Source organism: Leptonychotes weddellii, chromosome 7 (genome assembly GCF_054177405.1).
Source record: "Leptonychotes weddellii isolate Sample4059 chromosome 7, ASM5417740v2, whole genome shotgun sequence".
NCBI classification, from domain to species: Eukaryota; Metazoa; Chordata; class Mammalia; order Carnivora; family Phocidae; genus Leptonychotes; species Leptonychotes weddellii.
In genome coordinates this window covers 114120046-114130483 of record NC_138375.1, presented here as the reverse complement: position 1 = coordinate 114130483, position 10438 = coordinate 114120046, and the positions used below count along the sequence as shown (strand labels likewise).

General features: G+C 53.0%; 1 protein-coding gene across 1 annotated transcript; it reads right to left on the bottom strand.

The window, feature by feature from the left end:
• Window positions 1-342: 342 nt before the first annotated feature.
• CXCL14 (C-X-C motif chemokine ligand 14) lies at window positions 343-8295 on the bottom strand. The gene is made up of 4 exons (XM_006746699.3): window positions 8039-8295; window positions 7766-7871; window positions 4044-4157; window positions 343-1524 (listed from the first exon to the last, which is right to left on the bottom strand). Exons 1-4 carry the CDS (start codon window positions 8100-8102, stop codon window positions 1509-1511), a joined length of 300 nt encoding a protein of 99 aa, XP_006746762.1. The 5' UTR covers window positions 8103-8295; the 3' UTR covers window positions 343-1508.
• Between the last annotated feature and the right edge of the window lie 2143 nt (window positions 8296-10438).

Here is a 10438-nt window from a genome sequence, read left to right as displayed (position 1 = left end):
CACAGAGAGGCCTATTTCAGGGCCTGGCTGATTTGGGTACAGAGGGATGTGGGGCTGTGGGTGGTTTGTGCGAAGTACAGAGTGGCCTGCTCTTGTGACTATCAGGGGTGCTGACATTTACCAAGTGTTCGTCATGCCCTGGTGTCCTGAGTGCTTTATGTGAATTGCCTCCTGCTTTAGCACCATAATGGTGTTCCACAAAGGTGACGGTATTTATAGGTATTTGGGAAATGCCAGTTTTCCTTCCTTCCCAATGCATTTGTCCCTGTTTATCCACATTGTGGTAAACATTTGATTGTCATCCTGGCCTCACTGAATAGAAAAAAAGTCAGTAGTCTAGAATTTTGGTACATTTCAAATATATTTTATTACTTTTGTTTTTGTCTTAGAAAGAATATGAAACCTGCATGCAAGGCTAATGGTTTCTGACGTGTGCATAGCATCTGACACAGCCGTACAATGAGGCATGTACTGAAGGGGCAGTGTGTGGAGGGGGCGTTCTTAAGAGAATATTTACAGAGAAAAGGGCATGTGGCTGTTTCGGCCTCCAGAAGAGGACTGCACTGTTTAACATTGAAGAATTACGCGGGGAATCACAGATAGAATGCTTCTGTCCTGCCCGTTCTGTTGCAACGAGGGAAAGAAACATGCTCCGAAGGTTCTCCATCATTGATAGAATGTGTGTCTATAGCTGTGCATTGTGTGTGTCTGGGTAGATTTTTAAGTTTTCTTGTCAGGTTTTGCTAACAGTGTTGGGAACTTCACAGGCTTCCAGAGCATTTAGTACTGAAGCAGTGAACCTTTCACAAGAGGGAGAGAAGACCCAACCCCTTCCTTAAGGACCCTATGCTTTGCCATCCCAGAATCTTGGAGATGTTTCCTAGAGTATGTAAAAATAAACTGGGGGGGTGGGGTGGGGATGAAGCACATTTCTCTGGCAGCCAAACTCAAGTTCCTTAAAGAACAGATGCAGAGAGATTGGCTTCTGCTTGCCCAGTGACAGGGGCCACCGTGGAGTCCCCCTGAGGCTGTGACCAACCATGAGCCCAGGAGAGCTCATGGCAGCTGTGTGGAGGCGCCAGGACCTCTGAGCGGAAGCTTCCTGCATTAGCAACGGAGCAATGCCGCTATGAAATGCTTAAACCAAGCTCTGGGTTCCTCCCAGGCGCTTATAAAGCTCAGATGTACTGATGTCTGGACAAATACAAAAAAAGCTTTTTTTTTTTTTTTTAACAAAGGAAAGGCATAAGTTTCCCCCTTTTCGGTAAAAAGCAGTGTGTGATAAAGTCTGGAGCACGAGAGAAGGGTCTCACATCTGGAAGCCTTCCGCACACAGCTATAAAATGTAAAAACTGACCCTTGGTAAAAAGTGCTTTGTAACAATATATAATTTGTGTCTTATGCCTGTGAGAAAGAAAAGGTTTGTTTGTTTGTTTGTTTTTTTATCTGCAGAGTCCTTTGCTCCTCTCCCAGCTGGTATGAAGTTTTCCCATGTGGGATTTTTCACCCTACTCTTCGTAGACCCTAGGAAGAGAAAACACTCATGTCAGTGGTTCAGGATGTGACACAGACGATCCACAGGCCAGTGGCTAAGCTGCTTCATCCTTGTCTTCAGGAGCGCCCCTCCCAGGGATTCCGGAGCTTGGGAGAAGTGGCGGTAGGAGTGGGGAACCCTTCAGAGGTCATCACACGGACCACAAAAGCTTCCCCAAATCTGGCTTTGTGCATTCTCAACAGCCTCCACCTCTGCAATCCCCAAAGCCCTATGGAGCAAACCGTGTCTATATGTGAGGAAATTGAGGCACAGGGGACTTCAGATTTTCCCTATGAACACTGAATGTCAGTGGTGGGAACGAGGTCTGTTTGCAGCATGAGCAGGGATGCGACATGGGAGGACAGGTAGCCCCTCCTTCAATTTAGGATTGCATCTTTCTTTGTATTTTGCCCAGAGAATGCATGTCCTCCAGAAAAATGCTAGTTCTAGAAGCTGCTGCCTGAAGACTGAAGGGTGGTAGTAGGGCTGGGGCTAGGGCTGTCGGGGAGGCCTGTGGCTCAAGATCACTTCCTCTAGTGGTTGTGGCCCTGTGTGCATTCCCAAGCTGGTCTTTCCCCCTCACCTTCCAGACTGTCTCTCTTTAGGTACTTAAATCCCTTCTCTTCTGCCCCATGGCTGTTCCAGGGCCATGCTCAGATTCCTCTGCCTCCTTCCTGATTCCTGAGTAGGATCACCTAATTGTGCTCTGCCTGATGCGCTGCTTCCCGTGGCAGCCGGAAGCTGGGGGCTCTGAGATGCGGATCTGCTAGTCTGGCTCCATGGGCCTGGGCTGCCGGGCTGGCTTCTCCTTCCTCTACCCTACGTTTAGCATTCTCTCACTGTCTCTGCAAAGGGGACTTCGAGATAGTTCCTTTCTCTCCATTGTACATTCATGGAGACATTTTCAACCTTTTACAGGCGGATGGCAAGGAATTGCCCCCTTCTTCTCCCAGGATGCCTCAGCTTCCCCAGAAAGAGGACGAGCTCATTTTGTAATGAAGTGACGGGAGGCCTTGTAACGGAGATGCTCTCGTCATTGGAATTTGCCGAAATCAAAAGAGCAGGGCAGCATTGTCCCATGCCTGCCTCCTCTTCATCAGAGCTAGGGCCCAGGTGGAGGGCTGAGGGACAAAGTGTGCAAACCGCCTCAGTGTCTGCCAGCAGTCTGGTGGAGATGTCCTCAACCCCCTCCACGGACTGGCCCCGAGGTTAGCCTCGTTCCACTTTGATGACGCAGGGCCTGGAGAGTTAGAGTGGACAGGGCAGGTCCTGCTTCTGCCACGTGAGCCACCTGCCCTGACCAGAAAGAGGGCTTCCTTCCCATCAGATTTATAGAAAATAACCTCTCACTCTCATCAGTTTCTATTTCAAGCAACTGCAAACAAGGCAGTTTTGGAGGCAGCACAGAAGGCTCAGGTATTGGGCTTGGGCCCAAGTGTCAGCCAGTGGAGAGCTGGTCATGGGCTGAGCTTACAGTGGAAGGGCTGGGTGGGACAATGGGAAGGGTAGCTCAGGCACCCACTCTAGGCAGGGTGAAGGTGACCCTGCGAGGCCTGGCTTCCTGCCCTGTGCTCCCAGGGAAGTTACTCCCCACCTCCACTTAGCCTTGGTTTCCCCCTCTGCAGGATGAGGTGCTGGCAGCAGCTCTGGAGGAAGTCCCCTCTGTGTGTGTGCACGCAAGCGCTTCTCGGAACATGCTGGGTCGGTACAGGTGTAGACAGGCCCTGAGTGTGTGAGGAGTCGGTGTGCTCTGGGACGGGCTCTCTTGTATGTGGTATGAGGAAACCAGGAACTTGCCAAACATAGGACCCCAGGAGATTAGAGATAGAGAGTCATTTTCTGATTATGGAGAAACAGAGCCCAGAGAGGACAGGGGTCTGGTTCATGGCTATGGTCATCTGGCTGCTGCTGCCCTCTGAGATGAGGAGTAGCTCTGATTTTAAAGGGTCAAGCCCAAGGTCCCTCCCTGCACCTGCATGGGAGGGAATCTCTCATCTTTCCGGGCAGCAGGGAGCATGCCGCATTTTGAGGGGAGGGAATGTTGTTGGCGAGGCACTGTCCTCATCATCTTGTGTTGTTGTACCCAGTGTTACAGTTAATAAACCCCAGTTACTTGAGTGGTCGTGTTTTACCACACAAGAATCACAGAGAGCCACTCCAGGTGCTTGCTCATTCATTTGACAGAGGGAAACTGAGGATCGGAGACCTTAAGTTACTTTAAAAAGAAGAGGAATTAAGACTACAACTTAAAAAGTTAGCATGGTGCAAACTTTAGTTCACAAAAGGTTACATTTTCGATGCTTACAATTGTCCAAGAGAGGAATTGCCTGCTTTGGGAAGTGGTGAATTCCTTACCGCGTGGGGCTCGATAAGCAGGGCTGGCTATCTGCTTGCTGTGGCTACTGTGGTGGCTGTTCCCCCATTAGATGGGGCTTGATGAGCTAGATAGAGTCTAGGATCTGGAGCTGGGGGGAAGGTGGGAAGGAAGGGGCGAGGAGGTGGGCCGTACCTGCGCTTCTCGTTCCAGGCGTTGTACCATTTGATGAACCGCTTGGTGCTCTGCAGCTTGGGGTGCAGGCAGTGCTCCTGACCCCGGTACCTGGACACGCTCTTAGTGGTGATGCTGAAATGGAGCAGCATGGGGTGGAGGATTGAGGAACCTGAATGAAGCCCCTCAGTGTGGCCTGTGGGTGGCCCTGGTCTGTCCCAGTCAGGACACTGAGAGACTGTGGCCTCCTCCCTCCTTTCATGGGAGCGTGCCCATGTGCTCACTGCCTGGCTGGCTCTTTGGGAGTTTCTGGGTGTCCCCTTAGGCTCTCACTTTTCCCCTGGAGCCCTTAGAGTCTGGGATAGTCCCCTTACCCCGTCCCTACCCCCATGAGGCTGTCGTTTACAGGGCTTATGCCTCCCTTAGAGAACAAAGCTCAGGGGACTCTTCCAGCTGCTCTGAACCTGGGATGGAGAGGTGGAGAGGTGGTCTCTGTCTGACCCTTCAAACCCCAGTTCCACTTGATCCTCTGAAGATTGTCCCTGGGCTAGGCATTACAGATCTTGAAGTTAAGTCTTGCTGGCCTTGAAGCCCCTTTTGATTCCTGAGCATGAAGTCCCTGTTGTCTCGGCCTCCGGCAAGAAAGTAAGACCTCCCTTCAGGCCTCCATCAGCCAGTGTTCCAAGCCAGTGGAGGCCCTAGCCGTGTGGGAGGGAAGCAGGTGGAATCATACAGAGTATGAATCCCAGGTCTGTCTGTGGACCTTGGGTAAATTCTGAATGAGTTTGCCCATCTGTAAAATGGGTCTAATTATATGACATACCTCTTAGGATTATTGGGTGATGAGATGATATAATCTATGGAGAATGCCTAGCACCTGGTAGATGCACAGTGAAGAGTTACTGTCATTAGTATTTGTCATGGAAGATGGGATGGCCAGGGGGAAGGAGAAGCCTTAGTGTGTGAGCTCCAGCCTGGACGGGGAGGCAGGACTGCTGCCCAGAACCTCTACGCCCCTCTCAGCCAGGGCTGAGCTAGGGCGGCAGGATTTAGGAGGAAGCTTCTGGGTGGGCGAAGAACGATGGTATTCCAGAATGAGGGACCATGTAGGGGACCTGAAAAAGTGGAAGGGGAGAGGGGCCATTCCCTGAGAGGTCACAGCACGAGCAAGGGATGTTCGTGGACTGGGTGCAGGGGAATGAGCTGTGGCGCCAAAGAGGGGCAGTTGGGGGCTGGAATGGGAAGAGCAAGAAGGGAAGGAGAGAGGTCAGCTAGGGCCCCACAGGTTCCCAAAGATAAAGTGTCAGGGCACATGTCAAGTTCTAGATGGGAGCAGGGCCACCATGAACCGACTGTCCCAGTTGACAGGGAGAAAAGAATCTTGCCACCAGTATAGGGGCAGAATATTTCTGGGCAACTTGTTCTCTTCCCTTCTCTGTGCTCTGAGTTTCCAAGGCCCCCACCACAGCCTCAGCTTCCTCGAGCAGGTGTGGATCTTCTGCTAGTGCCTGTGGACTGGGCTCTGCCTTCGCTGGCCTTCCCTGAGACCAGTCATTCCCCTGGTCCTGTCCCTCCTTCTAGGTGTCCAGCACAGGGCCAGGCTTCAGGGGGAGTGTGCTCCTTCTCCTCCCTGCGGTACCTGGTTGCTCTGCGGGAATTTAGCCCACTGCTCTCTGTCTACGATACTGCTTTTGCCCTCCGAAAGAAAGGATGTGGCCAAACCTGATGAAAAGCCCTTCCTCAGTTAGGTCACTGTACAGGCTGAGGATGCCCAGTCCTGAAGGGAGGGGCAGCAGGGGAGGACACTCGACCCTCCCAGCACAGTCCTCAAATGCTTGTCACAATATTGGGCCTGTGAAAATTGGTTGCGGGGTGGAGACATGAGGATTTCTGTTCCCAGCAGTTACTCAGAAATTCTGGGTCCTGCGTCCTCTCTCCTCAGCGGTTCTGGGTTCCGAGGGTTTTGGCAAGAGTTCAGTGGACATATGACACAAATTGCCCTTTATAAGATCTGGAGTCTCCGGGTGCAAGAACTCCCACTTGCAAAGCTGACTGCCCTCCCCACCCCACCGCCAGCCTCATCAGAGATTTCTGGGTGACTCAGGGTGAGCTGCAAAACTTGCTTTTGTTCAGCTTTTGTGCTGAAAACCTGCTTTGGCAAAAAGTGCTGGCCCCTTGTCTGATCTAGAGACTCTTAGGAGCTTGGGACGGGAGAGGGTGTTTAGCCCTTCAGGGATGGGCGGGGACCTGGGTGTGAGTGAATCAGGTTTTGGAGACGCTGACTGTGTTCGGACCTCCAGAGGCCACTACAAGTTTTCACAAGGCTGCGTAAGGCCTTCCCGCATCTGCCCGCTGCTGTCAGTTTCTTCTCTATTCTAAAAAGTTTTGCCAGGAAAAGGAGTAAGCCTGTTTATTGAGGGTTCTGTCCTTTGGAGATGGCTCTGCACCCCATACCCTGCTTCTCCTTCCCTGAAAGGTCTTGACACCTTGCCTTGGGGCATGGGGTGGTTTTCAGCACTTAGAGGAGTGCAGACCCTGTCATCTCCAGCCCCCGAGCTGGGAACCATGGGGTGGGGGGGCTTGTAACTCCTCTCTCAGCTTGTGTAACCCTGGACCTCACCAAAAAGGATTTTCTGGCAGTTTTTCGGGACTTGGGTTTGCAAGGCAAGGGGGCAGGGACAAGAGGTTAATTTAAGTGCCTGGGCGGAAAGGCAGTGGGGTTCAGCTCAAGCCTGATGGCTTTGCAAATTCCCCTAACTTGAACCTGACTGTGCAGCCCCCAGGTGGCAGTGGGGGGTGGGGGCTGCCTTTGCATACAATGTGTGGAGGCCTTTGGGCCAGCAGGTCCAGCAGACAGAAGGCACTTGCCCAGACTGAGAATTAAGTGTGTCCTGTTGCTGGGGGAGGGGAAGAGGGGCCAACGGTCCGTGGCAGATATTTGGTAGCTGCTTTGCCAAGGGCTTCCTTCCTGGCCAAGTGCGTATTGATGGGGAAACAGTGGTACTGGACTCAAGTGGTTAATTGGGAAGGCAGAGGAGCAAGGAAACTCAGTGTTCTCTCACTCTGCCCCAGTTTTTAAAATATTCCTCGCATCCCCACTAAGCAGGGCTCCAGCCGCATGGCACGTTAACCCCAGCAGAACACTTTGCACAGCACTGCTCAGGCTCAGGGACCCACAAGAGTCCAGCCGGTGGGGAAGATCAAGGATCAGTCCCAAAATGAAATCGCTAGAAGCCAAAAACTGACCGTCTGTTGTCCCCTGATCAGAAAAAGGCTCTGAAAGGAGGGTCTGAGGACTTAAAGACATTTGTTTTTATTCTCTCTCCAGTAACAGGAAGGCAGCACGCCTCCCAGTTTGGGTGCAAGTACAATAGTTCTGGGTGTGTTTTGAGTGCTTTCAATCCGGATTTTCTAAAGTTGGCACAACGGGAGCCACTTAACCCTTGATCATCCCAGAAAGGTGGGCAGTGCAAGCACCTAGGCTGCCCATTTGAATCTTAGCAAGGGTGAACTCCCAGAGGGCTGTTTCCAGAGCACCCGACAGTGACCCTCTTTCCAAACTCTCTTTCACACTGTCGCGCCAGCGTCCCAAGGACTCGCTGGGCAATTACAAAGGCTGGTCCAAGGCCTTGCCAGAGGCACAGAGGAATGTTTGTTAGCCCGCCCGATACAGCCCCAAGCTGTGCCCCAGCACCGGGTTAAGAGCAGCGCGCACACGCTCACGGTGAGGAACTAGAACTCACATAACCATCTTCTCCTCGCAGTGCGGGTACTTTGGCTTCATTTCCAGCTTCTTCACGTCGCTGTAGCGAATCTTGGGTCCCTTTCGCGAGCACTTGCATTTGGACCCTGCAAGAGAGAGCGCGGGGTGCCGCTCAGCCGCGCGCGGGATCTCCTGCCCCCGACCTCCCTCGGTGCCCACCCAGAACCTCCAGGGTCCCGGGAAGCCCAGCAATTGGCGCCTGGGTGCCCCAGCACGGCACGGGGCGGCGACGAGGGACCTCCCGGGCACTCACCGTCCACGCGTGCGGCGCACAGCGCCAGGAGCAGCAGGAGCAGCGCAGCCGACAGGAGCCTCATGCTGGCCGGAGGGGCGCAGGGCGCGGGAACAGGGACTGGGGAGGGCGTCCGGCCGGCTCGGCTCTCTCTGCCCGGAGCGCGCCTCCCGGCTCCGCTCGCTCCCGCTGCGCCCGTCGGTGGGTGCCTCGGCTGCCGCGCTGCGCTTCTGCGCTCCGCTCCGCGCTATCTCCGCAGCCTCCCTCCTCCCGCCCGGGCCCCTTTTTAAATCCGCTCCTGCCCTCGCCGCAGCGAGCTCATTAATATGCAGAACCACTCGGTGACTCACTGAGATTTCTCAGCGAGGTGGGGGGAGGAGACCTTCCCCGCCCCGGGACCGTGATCACAGCGGCTCTCCCTCGGAGCCACGCGTGCACAAGCACCCTCACACCGGCTGCCCTCTCACTTCTGCGCGCACGCTTGCACACCCGGACTCTAGCCCGCGCCCACCGCCGGTGCCCGGGCTGTACCGGACGCTTGAGAGGCCGCTTAAGGGTCCTGCTTTTCCGATTCGTGTGGTTCCCTCTGGCCAGTCGGGCCGGCTGAGAGCCCCAGGCCCGCGGCCCAGATCTTCTGAGACTGAAAGGGTTTTGGAGCAGGTGCTAGGTGTGGGTGCCAGCAGGCCTGACTCCTAGGGCGTGAGTTGTCCTTGCTGGGCCAGCAGCCTTGGTGGCCAGAGCACAAGGCCAGGTCTGGAGGGAGGTTGCCATAGGTTGTTCAGCAGCAAAGCCATTGCCTGTGGCGGCTGGGGCTGCCTGCAAGGGTGGGTGTGAGGGAGATTTGGTCGCTCTGACAGGAAGGCTTCCTAAAGTGGTGTGTGGCTGTGTGAGCTGCCTGGGGGGGGGGGGGGGGGAACCCAGGGGTTCCTCATTGTCATACCATTCTCTAAAGCCTCTGCCCAGTAGGCAGACATGGCAGTGGTAACCATCTGGACAAAGTCCATGTTCCCCACATATACCAAGCTCTGTGGTGGAGTGGTGTGGGCCAAGGCATGGCAACAGAAAGCCCTGCTCCATCACTTAGAAGTGCAAGTGACTTCACTACTTTAAGGCTTCATTTTGCCTCCTGTGCCTGTCATCGGGTGGCTGTGAGAGCTGTGTAAGATCAGACTTATAAAGTGTTCAACAGAGTGCCTGTCCCATAGCTGGTGCCCAGGAAATGTTACTCATTGGTATCCTTATAGGATGTATTTTAATATGTATCCTTTTGATTCTTATAAGTCCTTTTCTAAGTTGGTATTTTAATTCCTTATTTGATGGGTATGGACACAGACTCAGAAGAAGAAATAATGTGGGTAAGATCATGTGGCCAGGAAGCAGGTGGCTAGGCCAGGAGGGGCCCTGGTATATGTGGTTGCAGCTCTGGGGCTCCAGTGTCTGGGCTGTCCTGCCTCCCTCAGGCACTTGGGGAAGTGCTTCCTTCTTAGACTCAGCGACAGGGGATGGAGAGTCTCAGGCTCCAAGGGTCCCTGGGCTTGGCTCCCAGGCCACAGCTGAAGCCAGGGCAGAAGCTGCCAGGTTCTTCCAGCTCACACAGCTCTGTGCTGTCAGCTCACTAACTCTCTGGGGGTGCAAATACCCAGAGAGGGTCCTGGGGGGATGGGGAGGGCAGGATGCTGGGGGCAGAGTAGGAAAATGTGTACTGTCTCTTCCCAGTTTGAAACCTTGGCTGCCTTGAGAGGATGCTTGGCCATGAAGAGCCTGCCAGAGCTCGTGAGCTGGCTTCAGGCCATTTCCTGAGTCCTATGCATGCAGTTGTATCTATACTTACAGCAAGGCCAACAGCTGGACATTTGGGTTTATGCAGATGAGTGCAAGGGAGTGATTTTTTTGGCATTAGCATTAATTTTTAAAATTTCTAATCTTTTGACATTTTTTCTTAGTACAAAACCAAAACATTTGTTACAGAAAAATCAGAAAACACAAGCAGAAGAAAACATAAAAAAAAAAACAACACACACTTCCACCCACTCAGAGGTCTACACCAAGATGCCAACAGTGTTATATTTTCAAACCCTGTGTCTTTGCTTGCATTCATTTGCACAAATGTGATCAGTGTGTGTGTCCTATTCAATAACCCGCTTGTTTTACCTATCACTATATCATCAGCATTCTCCCATATGACTGGTTTTGCTTCTCCAGTCTCTTTTTAATAGCGTCGTATGAAGTCATGGAGCATCATGCCTGAGAACTTGGTGTCTCCATGTCACACTGCCTGGGTGTGAATCCTGCTGCTAGCTGTGTGACCTGGGGCAAATGATTTAATTCTTTTCAATATTGATTTTCTACTCTGTGAGGTGGTGATGATAATGGTACTTACAGCTTAGGGAGAATTAAATGAGATGGTGTCTGTAAAGCTTT

Bases quoted from the DNA above. Each gene is read 5' to 3' on its own strand.
- CXCL14 (XM_006746699.3), bottom strand. From the start codon at position 8,102: ATGAGGCTCCTGTCGGCTGCGCTGCTCCTGCTGCTCCTGGCGCTGTGC. The intron at 7,872-8,038 runs GTGAGTGCCCGG...TCTCTCTTGCAG, and splicing joins GTGCGCCGCACGCGTGGACG to GGTCCAAATGCAAGTGCTCG. The intron at 4,158-7,765 runs GTGAGTTCTAGT...GCTCCATTTCAG, and splicing joins TGCGAGGAGAAGATGGTTAT to CATCACCACTAAGAGCGTGT.